Source organism: Oryctolagus cuniculus, chromosome 9, assembly GCF_964237555.1.
Source record: "Oryctolagus cuniculus chromosome 9, mOryCun1.1, whole genome shotgun sequence".
Classification (NCBI taxonomy): domain Eukaryota; kingdom Metazoa; phylum Chordata; class Mammalia; order Lagomorpha; family Leporidae; genus Oryctolagus; species Oryctolagus cuniculus.
The window spans coordinates 38883087-38902848 of NC_091440.1; the positions used below are offsets into that span (position 1 = coordinate 38883087).

At 39.2% G+C, this 19762-nt stretch overlaps 1 protein-coding gene across 10 annotated transcripts in view; it reads left to right on the top strand.

Annotated features, from left to right (window-relative positions):
• Positions 1-19762, top strand: part of KLF12 (KLF transcription factor 12) — a 519070-nt gene that overhangs the window by 320041 nt on the left and 179267 nt on the right. For all 10 annotated transcript variants that reach the window (XM_070048724.1, XM_070048722.1, XM_070048719.1 and 7 more), the window contains one exon: positions 19177-19723. In XM_070048724.1, the coding sequence (XP_069904825.1) occupies positions 19177-19723 (547 nt within the window). The remainder of the gene's footprint in view (positions 1-19176; positions 19724-19762) is intronic.

Here is a 19762-nt window from a genome sequence, read left to right on the forward strand (position 1 = left end):
AACCTCAGTCACTAGTAATTACAGATATGCAAGCAATGAGTTCATTAGTAAAACAGTAAAGGATAATGCCATCTCTGTGTCACCTTTATACAAACCAATACCTTCCATATGCTATTTAGAAGTAAGAAATAATTGTGTAAGCTTGTACAAGAAATGATCTATGGTTATTCTCTGTAAAACAAGAAGTACTTTATTTTAAGATTTATTTATTTATTTGAAAGGCAGAGTGACACAGAGAGAACGAGTGGAAAGAAGGAGATAGTAGGGAGACAGAGAGACTATGAATTTCCTCTGTATGCTAGTTCACCCCCAAATGGTCGAAATTGCCAGGACTGAGCCAGGCCAAAACCAGGAGCTTGAAACTCCATCCAGGTCACCTACATGGGTCGCAGGTGCTCAACCACGTGGGCCATCTTCCTCTGCCTTCCCAGGCACGTTGTCAGGGAGCTGGATTGGAAGCAGAGCAGCCAGGACTTGAACAGATATTCTGATTAGCATGCTGGCATTGCAAGTGGTATTTTTACTTCCCCAATTATTTTATCCTATAATGCTTTGCAATGTAGTACACATTAATGAAAGAAACTGTGGAGTTAATAATAATGATGCCGTTGCATTTAAACCGTTTCACAGTCTTTTAGTTGTAGTTCTCAGTCTCTTTTATCAACACCTGAACTGAACTCCTGTTCAGATAGGTACAGTCTTCAATTGAAAACACATGCTGTAAGTGCTCATTCATTTTACTACAGAAATCTTCATGTGTCTGAGAGTCCAGCTAGACCCCAGGTCCTCTTGGCAGTGTGCAAGCTCTTCAAAAAATCTTTAAAGTCCAAACTCTTAAACATGATCCCAGAAGTTTAAAGCTTGAGGGTACCTTTCTAGTGTGTTCCAGTTAGTTGCAATACTTGTGAACACACTCAGCTATCTTCTGCCACAGCAGGTAATGAACACATCCTACCTTTTGCCGCTCTGGTATGCTATATAATTTATTGCATCATCAGAAGTGGTGTCGTTTTATGAAACCCAAACTGATAGAAACTCTCAGTTGTAGTCAGTACTCTCTCTGGTGTTAGCATTGGAATAATATAGGTAAATTATTGCTACAGCATAAAATGACAACCATAATTAACTTTAATTGAATACTTTGTGTTAGGAACTTGCATTTAATCATCTAATTTTTGGAATTGACATCAACAGTAGGTACTAAGGATGTCATCCTTTCACATGCGAGCAACTGAAGTTTAGCAAAATAGGAAACCTGCTTTTTGTCATGGAATGACGAGAATGTCATAGAATGTCAAAATGAATGCAGGGCCAGTGCACAGTTTGTCACTAGGAATCCACTACCCATGCCTCTAACACATCTGCTGTATGTTTGCAGTATATCACTTTTTTTAAAAAAAGAATTATTTATTTGAAAGAGTTACAGAGAGAGGTAGAGCCAGACGAGAGGGGTCTTTTCATCCGATGGTTCCCTACCCAATTGACCGCAACGGCCAGAGCTGTGCCCATCCGGAGCTGGGAGCCAGGAGCTTCCTCTGGGTCTCCCACTTAGGTGCAGGGGCCCAAGGATTTGCGCCATCTTCTACTGCTTTCCCAAGCCATAGCAAAGAGCTGGATCAGAAGAGGAGCAGCCGGGACTTGAACCAGCACCCATATGGGATGCCGGCACTGCAGGCTGGGGCTTTAACCCACTGCGCCACAGTGCCAGGCCCATTATATCACTTTTAATTAATCACAAAGGCTGTTAATAAATATGAGAATAACTCACTATAAACTCTCAGTTATTTTATCTTCTATTGATTATCTACAGGAAGATGATGCTAATAGCTACTAGTAGATCGCCTTCCTTTGGTCTTCCACCTTGTATCTGGAATCCTCCCTCCTACCATCACTTGGCCTGTGCTCAAGAACCACAAATGAATTTAATATGAGCCTGAGAAAAAAATATAATTATGGTGGTAAATCTGCTGGAATCATATAATGAATTTAAAACCCAGCGTAAATGGTTTTCAGATTATCTGTCACTTGGGATTGCGTATACTGTGATCCCAGTATGAATGTAGATAATTGAACATTGGCTATTTAGTTCACTGCAAGTGAGCATTCTGATACTAGGAAGAAAATGAACCATGTAAATGTGAGTTTGCTTATTTATTTAATAATTAATTTGGAATTTCATCACAAGAATCATTTAGAACCAAGCAACCGAGTAACTGTATCTCATGGGAACCTAACTTCTATTATTTGGGTCAAAGGAATGATTAAGAAACCTGACTTTATTCTTTTTCTATTTATTCAATAGTAAATAATTAAATAACATACAGATGTTGTTTTCTTAGCGATATTATCAGAAAATTCACAGGAGAAAAACATTTAAGATATGCTTCTGAAGTCCATGAAAGCTTTTACTTAACCTTTGGACCCATTCTTCCTTATTCAACAACCCTATAGTCACCTTTAAATTCATAAAATAAGAGAAAATATTGTTTTGTGGATATGATGAGAGTGATTTTCGTTTCTTCTGATCCAGTACAGGCATACATTTTAAAATCAGGCATGAGTGTCAGCATCGCATTCATGTTGAGGCCACGGAGTTGGTTGTCAGAGACCACAACAATTTGTGTTTTGACATTACCACTTACCACCACTGCGACATTTCTCAACCTCTCTGTGTCTGTTTCCTGTCTGGAAAAAAAGAAGTTAATGATAACTTCATGCATTGATGTGTTGTAGAAACATACGGTATGCTGTATTGCCTGTGCATCAGGTATTTAAGTGTGAGATGTTCGTTCCTTTATCCCTGTATATGTGATGCAGGTGATTCAGGTTGGAGGTCTGGAGTAGGCCAGCTCCAGAGCCATGACTTGGGCTTTTGTTCAGAATCATTACTGGAAAGGTAGAATCTTACTGCATTTGGGAATCATCAGTTGCACTTGTGATTTAAGCTGCCTATCCTAAACTCAATCCCTCTTGATTTTCACCAAAAATATATATATATATATATATTGTATGTAAAATATATATGTACTTAGTATTCTTAGACTTAAGTACAAAAATACACGATAAGTACTTATAAAATGAAGGCCTGTGAACATGCATGCACAATGCATCTGATAAGTCATGAATTCAAGTTAAGTTTTATGCATTCTCTTGCCATGTAAACATACACACCCTTATTCCTTTTAGGATTTTTAAGGGGACAACATGCTAAGAAGTCATGAGAATATACACAGCCTTCTTGTCTGTATATAAACTATATTTACGTATCATAGAAGTGCACACATTCATGTTTAGACTATAACAGTGTATTCCTGTGATTGTGAAGAAGAAAAACATGATTACGAAAACACAGCAGAATGCCATACAGAGGAAAATACAGATGTTTGAGGGAAAATGGTAGAAAACAGCTGGTAAGCTTAGTGCAGAGTTTCTTACCTTTGGCACTTTGATCATTGGTTTTGGGGACTGTCTTGTTTGGCTTTGCCTCAGTTGTGACAATCAAAAATGTCTTCATGCAGTGCTCAGTATTTTCTGGGGGGACGGAATGATCCATGGTTGTGAAATCCCCTGATAGTGTCAGTAAGAATGCCAGTTACATAGATGAAGGTAGAGCATCGCATGGAGTTAGACAAAACATTTTAGGAGAATGGCATTTACTTGAAGGAGCACAGTGGGAAAAGGACAAAGGGAAGTCGAGAGTGAAATTTCTGGAAGGCGTGCAATAGAGATTGGGAGGAAGAAATGGGAAAATCGGGTTTGCTGGACAGGATCGGAAGCCTCAAAGAACAGTCAGCGCAACATGCTTTGTCTGCTACCACGGAATGGAAAATTAACAGGGATCAGACACATGTATTTATCATTGTATCTAATTATAGGATTTATAATCTCCTATGGATTATACCCAGATCGGCAGAAAAATACAGAATCATTGTGGAACCACAAATACTATTGTTAGACTTTATTATTGTGACATACTTAGAGCTGCTGTGATTCTTAGAGATTTCTAGTTTAAAGAAAAAAGTAATTATTTCAAATTAACAAAAAGTAAAAAATGTGGTTCATGCGTTTGGGTCTAGGCCCGTTGGATGTGCTTGTCTTTCATTCCTTCTTTTAAAATTGTTTTGTAATCATTGAAATGAGTTTAAAACTCTGTGATGAGTGGAATTAATAAAATGACAGTCATTTAAATTCTTTTGAACAGAACAGTGAGCCTTTCAACCCTAATTTTTATATAGTTATGATTAAGTTGATGTAATTACTATTTAGGTTTCAGATAGAGGGTAATGTAATGGATTCATTGAATTGGAGACCTACTATAAAGGCTTTTGAAAGCAACCGGGGCTTTACAAATGAGCCTTAGGTAAGTGGTTACTTTGTAACGGGGACTCCCATAGGTACTGAGCAGCAAAACCCTACAGGGAGAAAGACACACAATCCTCTGGGTGTTTTAGAAGCCCAGAATAGTACTGTCTGATTCAGGATGAGCGGAACCTGGTAAGGCTGGAAGAGATACCAGCCACCTGAGCTTAGAAATTCAAGGAGGAGAAATGATCAGTGAGCTGGCACATAAAAGAGAACCTACACATTCACTTTGCATTGCCTGTTAGTGTCCAGTTTACAGAAGTTACACTTGGTGACACTGTGTTAATCCAGGAACATGTACCATTGGTCGCAAACAACAGGAGGTGCAAAGTTTTCACTGTTGCATGGTTAGCTTAAAAAAAGAAATGAAGTAATGAAGGAGGCAGAGAGCTGATTTTCCACTTATGTATCTAGTTGTACCTGCTTTCAAATCTAAAGAGGGTTTTGTATTTCCTGTTTTAATCTGTCATCTTTTTTTTTTAAGATTTATTTATGTATTTGAAAGTCAGAATTACAGAGAAGGAGAAGGAGAGAGAGAGAAACAGAGAGAGAGAGAGAGATTTTCCATCTGCTGGTTTACTCCCCAGATGGCTGTAACAGTGAGGGCTGGGCCAGGCTGAAGCCAGGAGTTTCTTCCAGGTCTCCCATGTGGGTGCAGGGACCCAAGCACTTGGGTCATCTTTTGCTGCTTTCCCAGGCACATTAGCGGAGAGCTGGATTGGAAATGGAGCAGCCAGGACTTGAACCTGCGCCCATATAGGATGCTGGCGCCGCAGATGGCTGCTCTACCCACTGTGTGACAGCACCTGCCCCCTGCCATCTTTTTCCTTGATTGGTTCAAATGTATCTAACACCCAGCATGGCCATTGCATAAGTTGCAGGATGCTTCCTCAATTAAGAATGAATTTTCTGCTTGCTGTTGTCCTGAAGCCAAAAAGGAAGTAAAAACAAAATAGACTAAATGTTGTGGATCACTGCTATTTGCAACATGTCATTCCATTTGTGACAGACAAGTTACACTGGGAAAGTGGTTCTGGCTCTCAGCCAGCTGTCCTAGCAACGCTCATTTTGAGCTTGTCTTCAAGGGATATTTTGCCTATTTCCCTTGAACTGAGAAAGTTCCTCAAATAGAGACAAAGGGTCTTTCTGTGCCTGCACCAGGGCTGATGGGGGCCACATGGAGGGAGTGGGTTTGGTCTCAAGGTTCTCCCATGGGTTTAGATCCCAGAACCGTGTTTATGGGTAGTTTCCTTAACATCCTGAGCCTGTTTCTTTGTTTACAAAGCTAGTGGGGGAAGAATTCACCAGGTAGTGTTTTAGGAAGTATAATTATAAATGTCTATTTTCTTGCATTTTAAAGTGGTACATAAAAGTCAATGTTTATAGTTTGTAATACTTCCACATATACCTTTTTAAATTGTAAACTGGGAAAATGTTGGTTTGAAGAGCACATTTTTGTTTCATGCAATTCATTTGGAATGTCCTCCATGTTTATGGAATGTAGGTTTGAGGGGCCGGTGCTGTGGCTTAGCCGGTAAAGCCACTATCTGCAGTGCCAGCATCCCATATGGGCACTGGTTCGAGTCCCAGCTGCTCCGCTTCCACATAGCATAGCTCTCTGCTGTGGCCTGGGAAAGCAGTGGAACATGGCCCAAGTCTTTGGGCCCTTGCACCACATGGGAGATCCAGAAGAAGCTCCTGGCTTCCGATCAGCCCAGCTCTGCCCATTGCAGCCATTTGGGGAGTGAACCAGTGAATGAAAGACTCTCTCTCTTTCTCTCTCTCACCCTCTCTCTCTCTCTCTCTCTAACTCTGCCTTTCGAGTAAATAAATAAATTGAAAAAAATATAGATAGTTGAATCATTACCTTACATAGTTCATGCTTTCTGAATGCAGTTCTCTAAACAAAAATCATGGACGTGATGTTAAATTTTTGGTTGGGGGAATGGGAAGGTTGCTTTTATCAGGCCAAAGGTTAAAATTCCCTTTCTCCTGTCCTCACAGTTATCACAGCACTGGGCTGGTTGTATAGCAGGTTTCACTAATTATGTATTTTTTGATTGCAAGCTCTCCATGGAAAACAGGTAGTGCTTTGGTTCACTGACACATTTGTGTGTGATTGTTTATGGCACTTTCTCAAGTATGGAAGTATTTGCCCAGTTAACAATAATGCATCAGCGTGGGAATTTCAGCAAATGCCATGGTTTTAATCCACCAGGATTATTGGAATTGCATACCTTAAGTTATCAGTTATATGTAACTTGTTTCTTTAGCTCAATTCCGAATTATGGGTGGCTATGTTAATTTCTGTAGAAAAAGGATGCTACCAATCTAAAGCTAATAGTAGTAACACCCTTGGCAAATTGAGCTGTTCATAGGATCTTTTGTTCTCTTCTAATAACTTTATGGTTCATTTGAATCTGGGAACACAAAAATTAGATTATAAATTGCAAAGGGGTCTGTCTCCTTTTTAGATTTTTCCTTAAAATACATGTCATTCACTACTACTGTTTTTATTTCTGAACGTATGACATTTATTTCTTTGTATGACAAAATAGCATGTTTTCACAGTAGAAAGTATAACCAAAAAGTGAAAAAGGAAATGCAGTTCACCCACAAATTCACCTCTGCAGAAACCATTGTTAATACTCTGGAGTATTCTTTCTATCCTTTTTTCTAATTTTCATGGATACATGAGATGTGTTGCTTCTGGGTGACTTTGTCAGCTATCATTTTTTTCACTTAGGATTCTGAGTATGTAAAGAATATTTTCTCCTATCATTCAGTGTTGTTTCTCAGACTTGGCTGATCATTGGAATCACAGATGATGCCTTGTTTTTTTTTTTTTTTTTTAAAGATTTTTTTTTTCATTTATTTGAAAGGCAATGTTACAGATAGATAGGAGAGACAGAATCCTCCATCTGCTTTTCAGGTTTGCTCCTGAAACAATACCGAGGACTAGGCCAGGAGCTTCTTCTGGGTCTCCCACATGGGTGTAGGGACCCACACGTCCTCCCCTGCTTTCCCTGGCACAGCAGCAGGGAGCCGGATTGGAAGTGCAGCATATAGACACGAACCCGTACCTATATGGGAAGCTGGCACTGCAGGCTGTGGCCTAACCTGTTGGGACACAGAGCTAGCCCCCAAGATGATGCTTTTTTTTTTTTTTTTTAACAAAAAATTTATTTTGTTTACTCAAAAAAGTTAGAGAAGAGGAGAGACAGAGAGCAACCGAGAACCAGGAGAGCTAGGCCAGTTCAAAGCCAGGGGCCTAGAACTCCATCTGGGTCTCCAATCTATGTTGCAAGGGCCCAAGTACTTGTGTCTTCTTCCAGTGCCTTCCCAGGCACGTTAGCAGGGAGCTGGTTTGGAAGTGGAGCAGCTGAGACTTGAACCAATGCCCATATGGAATGCTGGCATCACAGGTGGTGGCTTAACCTGCTGTGCCACATCACTGGCCCCAGATGACAGCTTTTACACTGTTGGTTTGACTACTGCCATAGTTCTGTGTCCTCTAAGTGATCCATAAATGGTTCAAGTTCATAGAGCAGTTAAAACCGTTGTTCCAAATTTGATCTTCTTTTCCACACCTTTTTTTTTCTTAAATTTTACTGCATATAAGGGAAATTAAGGATCCCTGTATATACATTTTTGTCGAAGTCCCAAATAACTCCGCTATGTCTGAAGTACAAGTCACCATGGAACGATAGTACATTCTTGTAACCAACATGAGTATATAAGCTGATAGGCAATTTTAAGTTTAATAGTTCCATTTCAGTGTAGTAAATTAGGTAGAAAAGATTTTTAAAATCACACTTCACATAAGGCAGTATTTAAATTTTAAGATACCAGATTTTTCCAAGCTTTCACATTTTATATTGTGCCATTCACTGTCTTCACTTGCAACTTGAGCATTCGTGTGCATGTCTTCAGAAGTCCACTCTGAAGTCATGCAACAGCGTTTTCTGGAACACATCCTCTTGACTCTTGTACCGTTTGCAGTACATCATCACCAATGACGCTGTCACCCCAGGGCCGTTCTCCCTGGACAACCTGAAGTCCATGTTTGCATGAATCTGAGATGGTGGCTGCAAATGTCATCTCCCAAACATAATGGCTGTCTGGCTTGCCCAGTGAATTGTGGGGCCTTTCTCACTGGCGTCCTCACTAAACCAGCATTAGCTGTACTCTTTTGTATTTCTTGCAGTATATCCTCTTTGATGATTCCTGAAAGCCAGCACTGCTGTTTGATAGAGGAGGTCATTGCCAAACTTTATTTTGATTCTCGAGTGAGTCCTTAGGCATAGATTTTGAAAGGACTCAAAGTATGAGAGCATTCCCTCACCACTGAAGCTGTGTGTAGTGTGTGTTTATGTGTGGAGGGGCTACAGAATGCCTGTGCCTATATTCTTCGAAGTATCGTTATTGGCTCCAAGGTGTTTTAAAGCTTTTTTAAGGTGTGGCTTACCCATGTTCCTCCAAGGGAATACCCGTTTACACCCCTCTCCTGCAGCTCAATAGAGCATCAAGTGAACTGTATCCTTGTCTGTATTACTAGTTCCATTAAAAAAAAATCCTGGGGCCGGCGCAGCAGGTAAAGCCACCGCCTGCAGTGCCAGCATCCCATATGGGCGCCAGTTAGAGACCCGGCTGCTCCTCTTCCGATTTGGCTCTCTGCTGTGGTCTGGGAAAGCAGTGGAAGATGGCCCAAGTCTTTGGGCCCTTGCACCTGTGTGGGAGTTCCGGAAGAAGCTCCTGGCTTCGGATCAGCTCAGCTCCGGCCATTGTGGCCATCTGGGCAGTGAACCAGTGGATGGAAGACCTCTCTCTCTCAATCTCTTTCCCTTTCTCTCTCTCTTTCCTTTTCTCTCTCTCTCTCCTCTCTCTGTGTAACTGTGACTTTCAAGTAGAATAAATAAATCTTTTAAAAACAATGCTTATTTCTGGTAAGTGTCCCAGCTAAGAGGAGCACCGAGTTGGGATTTGTTACATATCACACGTGGGGGCTTGGCTAGCGTGCAGCTATGCCTTTCCAGTAGTCAACAGGAACTTGGTTTGTGCAATTCATTCCTTACACGAATGTATTGGTTACAAACCCCTGTGTGTGCCCTGTGGCAACCTCAGGCAAAATTCTGCTCAGGCAAACAACCCTCTTATATGTCCTGAGCCCCTGCCTGCGTCCGTATAGTCCTTTGACCTGGAAGCTAAGTCTTGGTTTACGTGAGGACACTTTGCGAGTTTTGTGCTGAACAGAAATGTAATTAAATCCACTGCTCATGGATCCTTTAAAACCCTTGCTCCTCTGCGGGTCACCCTGTCTGCTTGCAGCCGCCTCTGTGCTCTGAATGAGGCCAGCAAAGCGATTCCTCTCACTTGTACTATTAGTCTTACTATTCTGATGATGGCCTGGCGGTTTCTCTCTCTGTGAACGTGTGTTCTATGAGAAGACCAGCATAAAAATATGTAGGATTTTCTCAGCTACTGGCTTGCTTTTATTATCTAAAATGTAAAACCCTTGTTTTGCAAATAAGCTTTCCTCTTTACATAAAAAGATTACAATTTTGCTTTCTACTTCTGTCAAGTGTTGGAATTTCCAAATGGATCATTTGTCTGTCAAACCCACTCAGAGGTCAAGTTTTCTCTTCTCTGAAATCTGATGTGTTTTGCTATAACAAAAATAACTATTTACAGTGAACATTTTGTAAGATCAAGAGCAGGGCCCATCTGGTAGCAGAGAAGATGAATGTGTTTGCAAATGGTAAACATTATTGCATATTTTAAAATATGTAACCAGCACAGAACATTTGCCTCAGGCACCGAAGTGCGATTATGGTCACAGAAAAAGATTCCAATGAACCTTTTATCCCTTAAAAGTCTCTAAGATATGTTTTCCTCCCACGTATGGCAAACATTCATTAATATTTTAAACCATCCACTGAATAATAATAAACATTCAAAACAACAAAGAACAAAAAAATGCTGGTCATGAGATAGAAATAATAAGCTTGTAACTAGTAGCTCTTTTTTTAAATTTGTAAATGTCATAGTTTCAGATTCTTAATTTTGCCAATGAGAGACAAAATAATAGACAAAATAGGAGCTCATCAACAGCACACTAAATTTTAATTCAAAAGAACGATGGGACAGATGTGGCAGAGCAGGTTAAGCTGCTGCTTGCGACACCTGCATCCCACTGTGGGGTGCTGACTTGAGTCCCTGGAATTCTGTTTCTGATCCCTCTTCCTGCTATATCCTGGGAGGCAGCAGATGGCCCCTGTCACCCACATGGGAGACTCCTTGGCTGTCTGAGATACTGGCCTTGGCCTAGCCCAACCCCTGCTGTGGGCATTTGGGAGTGAACAAAAAAAAAAAAAAAAAAAAAAAGGAAGATCTCTTTCTCTGTGTTACTCTGCCTTTCAAATGGATAAAAATAAGTAAATAAATATTTTTAAAGATAACAGGTGGGTCTTTTGTAGTATAAATTAAATTTACAGAATAATTTGATAGAGAATACATTAGTTTCAGGTACCCACGCCATCCCCAACTCTGCAGTCAACTTGTCCTCTTTCATTTTGCATTTGTATGAAGTATTTGCTAGATTAATGATCTGATGACCTTATATTGATCCATTATTTTTAAAATATTTATTTTATTTGAAAGGCATAATGAGAGAGAGCCAGGGCAGGGAAGAAAAGGGAAGGGGGGAGGGTAAGGTAGAGAAAGTAGCGATGAGAATAGAAGAAATAGGAAACCTTCTATTGGCTGGTTAACTCTCCAAAAGGTCACAGCAGGCCTGGGCCAAGCTGAAGCCAGGAACCAGTAACTCTATCCTGGTCTCCCACGTGGGTGTCAGGGCCCATATACTTGAGTCACCATCTTCTGTCTTCCCAGGAAAGTGCAGGGAGCTGGATCTGAACCAGAGGAACTGGAACCTGAACTGGTGCTCAGATATGAGATGCCGGTGTCACAAGCAGTAGCTATTAATCCATTGCACCACAACACTGACCTGATACATTTTTAAGTGTAGTTCGTAGCTTACATTAAGATTCACTCTTTATGTTGTCCAATTCTTTGGCTTTTGACAAAGTCATGGATATACAATTAATATTACCATTTCAAGCAGGATGGTTTGACAGCCTAAAAATCTGTTATGCCCCACCTGTTCATCCTTTCCTTCTCTTTTCCCTAATCCCTAACAAGCACTAATCTCATCACTGTCTCTGAAGTTTGCTTTTTCCAAAATGTCATATAGTTGTAATGGTAACATTTATTCTTAAGACATGTTGGCAGGGCAGGTTAAAGCCCTGGCCTGCAATGCCAGCATCCCATATGGTCGTTGGTTCAAGTCCCGGCTGCTCCTCTTCCTATCCAGCTCTCTGCTATGGCCTGGGATAGCAGTAGAAGATGGCCCAAGTCCTTGAGCCCCTACACCTGCGTGGGAGACCGGGAGGAAGCTCCTGGCTCCTGGCTTCGGATTGGTGCAATTCCAGCCATTGCAGTCATTTGGGGAGTGAACCAGTGAATGGGAGATTCATTCTCTCTCTCTTTCTCCCTCTCCCTCTCCCTCTCTCTCCTTCTCTGTATAACTCTGACTTTCAAGTAAAAAATTAACCTAAAAAAAAAGACATGTTGTCATGTTTTGTGAAATTCAGCTTAAAAGCAATTGTAAGACAATAAGAATTAAACCAACTTTCTAGATTTCTTTTAGTGATTGTATGTCACCTAATTTGACCACATGGATGTAATTTCAGTGATTCAAGGTCTAGATTACCTTAAATACAATATTCTTAGCTAGCATAGGTGATGAGTGCTCTCAATTATGTGGCATGAAAACCATTTATTTGCTAAATCTTTCTGTATTTACACATATTTATATTTATGTCTAAACCTGTTTGTCCATCTTTTCAGTGTTTGCTATGACTTTGAAAAATACATCCACAAAATCCTCCGTGTTCTCCTGGCCTCATTCCAGCACAAGATCATAACACACATGGGCCAAATTGGAGTTTCATAGTTGTAGTTAATTTTAGAAGAAAAAAAAAAAACACTGATAGATGTTGGTAAACAATATGGCTTCTGAAAATCCTAGGAAATAGATGTCAGAAAAGTATAACAACTGGAAAAAAAGGAAATTGGGATGAATTTAACTATGCATTTGAATTCCTTTAAAAGGTTAGCATTTTCCGTTCATTTGGAAGCATATGCAAAATACAGAGAGTACTTTATGTTATGTGTATATTCTGAATTTTATTAAGCACTCACTCACTTGTTAAACTGAAAATTAGTTAGTGATGTATTCAGGCAGCTCTCTTCCATTGCATGTAGATTACTCGTTCAGTACTTTTAAAATCAGATTCCAAGCTGACCACATCGATTATTTCCACTTGTTGCCTTTTCCTTTCTCCTCTGTGCTTTTACAGGAAGTATGGTCTATCTTTATATTTTTTGCTGTAATTTTTCTCTGTAAATTTTGTAAATTCATACTTTTACAACAATCATGTTTGCCCTTGAATGTGTAGTGAAGAGAACAGAATCCACTGGGAGCCCTGTATCAGGGCACATGGAAGAGCAATCTGGAAAGTAGACTTCCCTTTTTAGTTAAAGGAAAGAACAGAGAGGAGAGTGAAGTTCATGTTCATTCACAGATGGATGTTCAGTCACTTTTACACCTAGAGCAAAAATAGCCAGAGTTACATAAAGCATGGTGATTACTATATTTAAAATTTAATTTGATAATGAGGGAAACCAAAGCATGGAAAACTAAGCAGGTACCCACTGAATACTTCACGTTAAACAACTTTTTCCCCATTAATTTAACAGTACTTGCATTTAAAATAATGCTTTATAACTTGAAAGCTTAACTGATCACATGATATGGAGTCAGAGATTTAATTTCAGTCCTTTTTTATATGCAATGCACAGTAAGTACCCTTCAGTACCTCTCATGAAAGGGATGTGCTCAATTAGTTGCTGTCAGTCAGCGAAATCTTTATAAACTAATTTTCTGCTCAGATGTAAGCAAAAATGCTGTTACTCCATCATAAGATGATCAATGACTGACAAACATCCATAAACAGGTATCTGAATATATATTATTGTCCTAATGGAAACACACTGAAGATACAGGTCATTTTTATTGTAGAATTACGGATCCAATCAGTTACTTAAAATTCATTCCTCAACTTTATAGGATCTTCTCTAAGCCAATCTAAGAAGATAAAAATACAGAAAGCAAGGAGTATCAAGTGACTTTTGTGTTTTAAGAGAAAATATGTGTGTGTAAATCATTAAGTGATCCTTAAAGATGACGGACCCAGATACTTGTGTAACATAACCATGTGATTGTCGAGCAAACACAGTGCTTCTACAATGGTCACATTTATGTTTTCCTGCTTAAGAATAGATCTTAGGCTGCATTCGGTGAGTCGAGTCACCCCTGAGATAGTTGTAGTAACTGATAAGGTACTATTTTGAGTTTTTATTTCTAAGGAGAAAGACTTCTGTTTGTTTGCTTGTCTCTCATATTTCTCAATATACTTAAAAAGCACTAATGCTCCTAATTTAATCTTTATAGCAATAATATGGGTTCGGAATTAACATTGCAGTCATTCCTGGGGTTTGCCAGATGTTGAGCCCAGAACTGCATGCAGATACCAGGCCCCATGAATGCTCAAGTCCGTTGTGTGCAATAGCACAGTGTGTACATGTAACCTACGCTTAGTCTCTTGAATATTTTAACTTACAATTCCTTACAATACCCACAACAGAATAAATACTTCAGAACTAGTTGGTATACTATATTGTTTGGGCTATAAATGACAAGTACAAAATATTTTGTACATCTTAATAACAGATACAACCCTTGGAGGCCTAACTACATAGTAGACCTTAGTGACAAACTAACATATAATATATATAGATACGTATATATAATATATAATATACATATAATTTATATATGTATTTATACATGTATGTATGCATGTATATGTATAGTAACTACATAGTAGACCTCAGGGACAAACTAACATAATCTATATAGAGAGATATGTATATATGTATTATATATACATATAATATGTATACATACATATATACATGTATTTTTTTCCTAGCTGCTGTTGTGGACATGAAGGGCTGGCTATACTCTGGTATAGACAGATAAGCTAAAACTGAGAGAATTTTAATGATGTTAAGATTCCCTAGCCAGTCATTGACAGGGAGGGGTATGTCATGAATTCAAATCTTTTATGTTGAAATGAGATTTTCTATTTCTTGTATCAAACAACAGGCTATAAGATGAATACTTCTATAACATTTAAACCATAAATCATGTAATGTTAGGCCAGTCATTTTACGATCTTTTCTAAAAGTTGCCCTAAAATTATTTCTCAAAATTGCAAAAGTAAAATGAAACATAGTTTATGTAGGTGATGCATGGATAGGTGATGGATGGATGAATGGAAACTGGGGTATGTGTATGCCCAGGTGTACGCATTTGTATGAGACACATGTCTAAAAATTCCTGGTGCCATTAAATATGAGACAGGTGGCTTGTCAGTCTTGGGTAACATTTAGCAGAATATCATCCCAGTCCTCCCTCAGTGGGACTGTACATGAGAGTCCTGGAGGGCCTTCCAAAACAGGGTGGGGCCCAGATCTAGTTTTTTATTTTAAGACTTCCAGGTAATTTCGGTACACATACAGCATTATAAATGCCTCTGAGTCACAATAGACCCTAATTGGTTTCAGCTGATGGTAATGGGTGACTATAGGAAATTCTATACATCAAGGACTTGGAATTCACATGAATGAGCACATAGGCTTTAGATTTTGTTTTGCATTTTTTCCATGAAATGCTTAAAGCTGAAGATACATTTTTAAAATGTTTATACAGGAAAAAATGTATCTGATTAGAAATGCGCAAATGTGGTCCCCAGCCCACTAGAAAAGGACACGTCCTCTGGAATGTATGTGTGACATGCCGAGTGGATTGTGAGCAGCATTGGCTTTCAGACTTTTGAAGGAAATAAGAAGTGACAACATAATCCTACCTTTATTTATCTTTAGGCCTTCGCACGCTATTGTTTTTTATGAAGTGTATTTTTACACTTACCTTGCAGGACCTTTGTGGTTGCTTGGTGCTATTTCTTCTGAATGCATGTGACAGGAAGTGTTAAGCTTTATTATAGGCCCTTTTAAGGGGTGTTACGTAATCTTTTTGGAAAATGGTCCTCTCTTGACAAATAGTGTTCCCATGCAGTCTCCATGTGTTTAGAAGGAGTGTTGTTTTTTGTTTGAGAATATGAAGCTGGTAAGTGTTTGATCTTTTTATAACAAGGCCATCAACAGCAAAAATTAACCTAAGGTCACTGCTCCAAGCATCGCGAAGGGCTTTTAGATAAAAATACACAAAACCACTTCGTTGACACTGCCACGGTAGTCCATGAGGATCTCAAGACTTGAAGAGCTAGTGTGGACCCCTGTGTCTGTTCCGTTTACAGATGGAAGACTTACAGACTTCATTATTTCCAATCTTGTCTGTGTTCCTAGTCCCTCAAGGCTAGTCCCTGGATAGCAAATCCCCGTCTCCTCTCACTTTCTCTTGGAAGTGTAGTTCCTTTTTTCCACTTGTAGCTGCCCTAATAGGAACTTCTCCTTTTCCGCGTTCTTTTTGTTTCTCCTCAGCCTGGGTTCCTCCTCTTAGCTATCCAGTGTGTTCCCAGCCTCTCACTATCGCTACCCACTTCTGGATTCAAACCTCAGAACCCATGCATTTCTATCTTCTACCTCCTAAAAGTGTACAGAAGTCAATTCCCGGGGATGATATCAGGATCAAACTTTGTGATTATCTCTCTTTCTTAAAAGGAATGAGTGTGCCATAGCCATGTTGAAACCCTGTTTTTGCAGTATTGTTGACTTTACAAATATGCATGTGCAGCCTGAAGCTGGGATTATGCATGGCTTTACCTGCCAGTTTATCATAATATAAGAGATTAATACGGCTCTCAGGATAGGATGCTGTGTCAACACTGTGAACAGATGAGTGGTACAATACAGATTTTGTCTTCCTTATGCTGATGAAGCATTATTTTTGGATATGCTGGCTGCTTTCCAACTGTCACGTACAAGAAGGGAGCCAGCATGTTCTCTGTGATGTTTGCATTTATAAGTTCTTGCATGGTTTGTCCATGTTTCCAAATAATATATGTCTTGGTTCCAAAGTCTTGGTTTAGTCTCCCATGATTTTATGATTTTCTATATTGCTATATATTTGGATTATGGTTTTTTTAAATTTCTACTTTCTGTATATTTGAGCTCATGCAACAGCTATGTACTTCCCCTGTGTCAGAAATCGCCTAGGGGCTCTTAGTACTTGGTGTCTACAGGTTTCTAGTATATACAGCAGAAGTAGGAGAGGAACACTCTTCTGTGGCCACACAGTTTAAGAAGTATTCTCAGTGAGTGATGAAGCACTTCCCTGCAGAAGGCAGACTGCTGTTCGTAAGCTGGGGAAGTCTTAGCATTTCACAAAACCCAGTACAGCTTGATGCCTCCCAAGTAGCCCTTTTTACAGATAAACTCTGTATCCCTGAGATCCCACATGGTCAAAATCTGCCAAGGTGGTCTCCCATTGGCACTGAGAGAGCTTTCTGCAGTGAGGGCTTGACTTTGGTGAACCTGTGTCTGCTTGGGTAGTGAGGAGGAGAAGGACTCGTGGTCATAACACTCACTGTTGCTGCAATAAGAATTTTGGATATGAGTCGTTTCCAAAAGGAGAAAAAATAATGGAGGGAGTATTTAAAGCCAAACAAATGAGTGGTGTTTAATGATGTGTGTGTATTTTATGTATTCATTGACACATTGGGATGTTGCATGAAAGCAGCCTCAACAAAGAATTTTTGAATAAATAAAATACACTGAGAAGCATCTTACATTGTTCTAGAAAGAGATTAAGTGATAATGCTGAGGACAAATTGCAAGAGTAGATAATGCTAGTAACTTTGTGTAAAGGTAATTCAGTTTGCGGTGTTTCTTTTCCTCTTGTATGTTTCTGAGAAAAGTTAAAACGCTTTTCAAATTCAGCAAATAGAATGAAAGTTTCGTGATTTTGAATTTCATGTGGTAAATATTTTATATGATTCATTTAAAATTCTTCTAACGCATTTGTTTTTGTCAGTAAGTAACAACGCTTAGCTAAGAAGCAGAACATTACACGATCAACCCATTTCACATTTTAGTTGGTCTAGTACCATTGTTGATTTATTTTCTTTTTTCTCCCATTGTTCCTGAATAAGATGCCCTTACACTACTGCTTATTGTGTGTTTTGAATGGAGCTGTAATTTATATTCTATAAAAAAAAGACTTTAAGAAAAATGCTTTGTTTCTTTCAATATATGCTTGAGTTTTGAAAGGAATAGCACACAAAAATCTTTTATTAAACACATAAGGAAATGACCAATTTAATATAATTTTAGATATTATTATTCTGGTATCATAATAAAATGGAAGAAATTTTCCATGTTCATGCAATAAAATGGTAATGTCTTTGTTAAATTGTTTAAATTAGATGGAGTCAAAATAATCTCTTACATAATTCTTTCTGTTCAGGCTAGACTGACACATGCCAACAGAACTCTTGGGCCATTTGTGTGCTCAGAATACAAGTATTTATTGAGTTAATGAGTATATGAATAAATTTATTCATATGCAGTATAATATGCTTAGGGAACATCAGCTAGTGAAAGTTTTGGAGTATTAAGTTTTACTTATTCAAACATAAAAGAATTCACATGATCTTGGACAAAATTATTTTAAAGACTCATAGAGAATATATAATTTAGTATAAAGTCTCCTAAATTTATTTCCTTAAGTATCACTTCTATTTGTTATGTATATTATTTTGCCTAACATTAGGATTTAAATTATTCAGTTGTTAGAATGATTTTTTTTTTTTTTGACAGGCAGAGTGGACAGTGAGAGAGAGAGAGACAGAGAGAAAGGTCTTCCTTTGCCGTTGGTTCACCCTCCAATGGCCGCCGCGGCCGGCGCGCTGCAGCCGGCGCACCGCGCTGATCCGACGGCAGGAGCCAGGAGCCAGGTGCTTTTCCTGGTCTCCCAGAATGATTTCTATATAAGTATTTAGGGATCTGGTATGAGAAGCTGGAAAAGTTTGTGTCCCTTTGTGATGCTCAGATGAATGCGACATAGTAACTGTTGCAACCAGTATGAAAGTAGAAATGTCAAAGTGAGTTTTCCCAGTACTGTTGCCAGGTAATACGTCTCCATTGTGATTGTTGAAAAAGAATACAATCATAAAAAAGTAGAGTTTTAGAGTTCCAGAGGTTATTTAAACATTATCTAATCAAAATTCTGATTGTAACAGGAAACTGAAACTTGAAACACAGTGATGAATCAAACCAACACAATGAATGTTTTAATTTATGGTTTTAAGTACATAATGTTTTGTATTCTAAACATGTCTCTAAGAGGATTCTATGCAAATTTGCTGTTCATTTTTAGATTCCTGTGGCCTCTTTTCTCCTCCAAAAAGCACTGATTTCACAGTGTTTTAACAATTGTATGTGTTTCTTCAAACAGAATGAAAATATCTTTATGACAGAGGCCTTGTCGTACTCTCTTTGGTACCTTCCATTTTAATTGCAATAGTCAGCACAGAGCAGTTCTTCAAGTATTTGGGCAACAAGTTAATATCCCATGGCTATTAGAGATAAATTAATAGACATTCTGGTAATAAATCATACAGGTATGATTATCAAAGATAAACACGTGTTCCATTTTTCTCCCCACAGTCTCCAAACGTCCACAACTACCCCGATATGGAAGCCGTTCCCCTGTTGCTAAATAATGTGAAAGGGGAGCCCCCGGAGGACTCGTTATCTATAGATCACTTCCAAACGCAAACTGAGCCAGTGGACTTGTCAATAAACAAAGCCAGGACATCCCCAACTGCCGTTTCATCCTCCCCCGTTTCCATGACAGCGTCTGCCTCCTCGCCTTCTTCAACTTCAACCTCTTCGTCGTCTTCTAGTCGTCCAGCCTCATCCCCAACTGTTATCACATCTGTATCTTCAGCCTCATCTTCGTCCACAGTATTAACTCCAGGGCCCCTGGTTGCCTCTGCCTCTGGTGTGGGAGGCCAGCAGTTTTTGCACATCATCCATCCCGTCCCGCCTTCAAGTCCGATGAATTTACAGTCTAACAAACTGAGTCACGTTCACCGCATCCCTGTGGTGGTGCAGTCGGTGCCTGTTGTCTACACAGCTGTCCGGTCACCTGGAAATGTGAACAACACCATTGTCGTGCCGCTTTTGGAGGATGGGAGAGGCCATGGCAAAGGTAAGAGACACAATCGAGGCCTTCGTTTATTTCAGCACT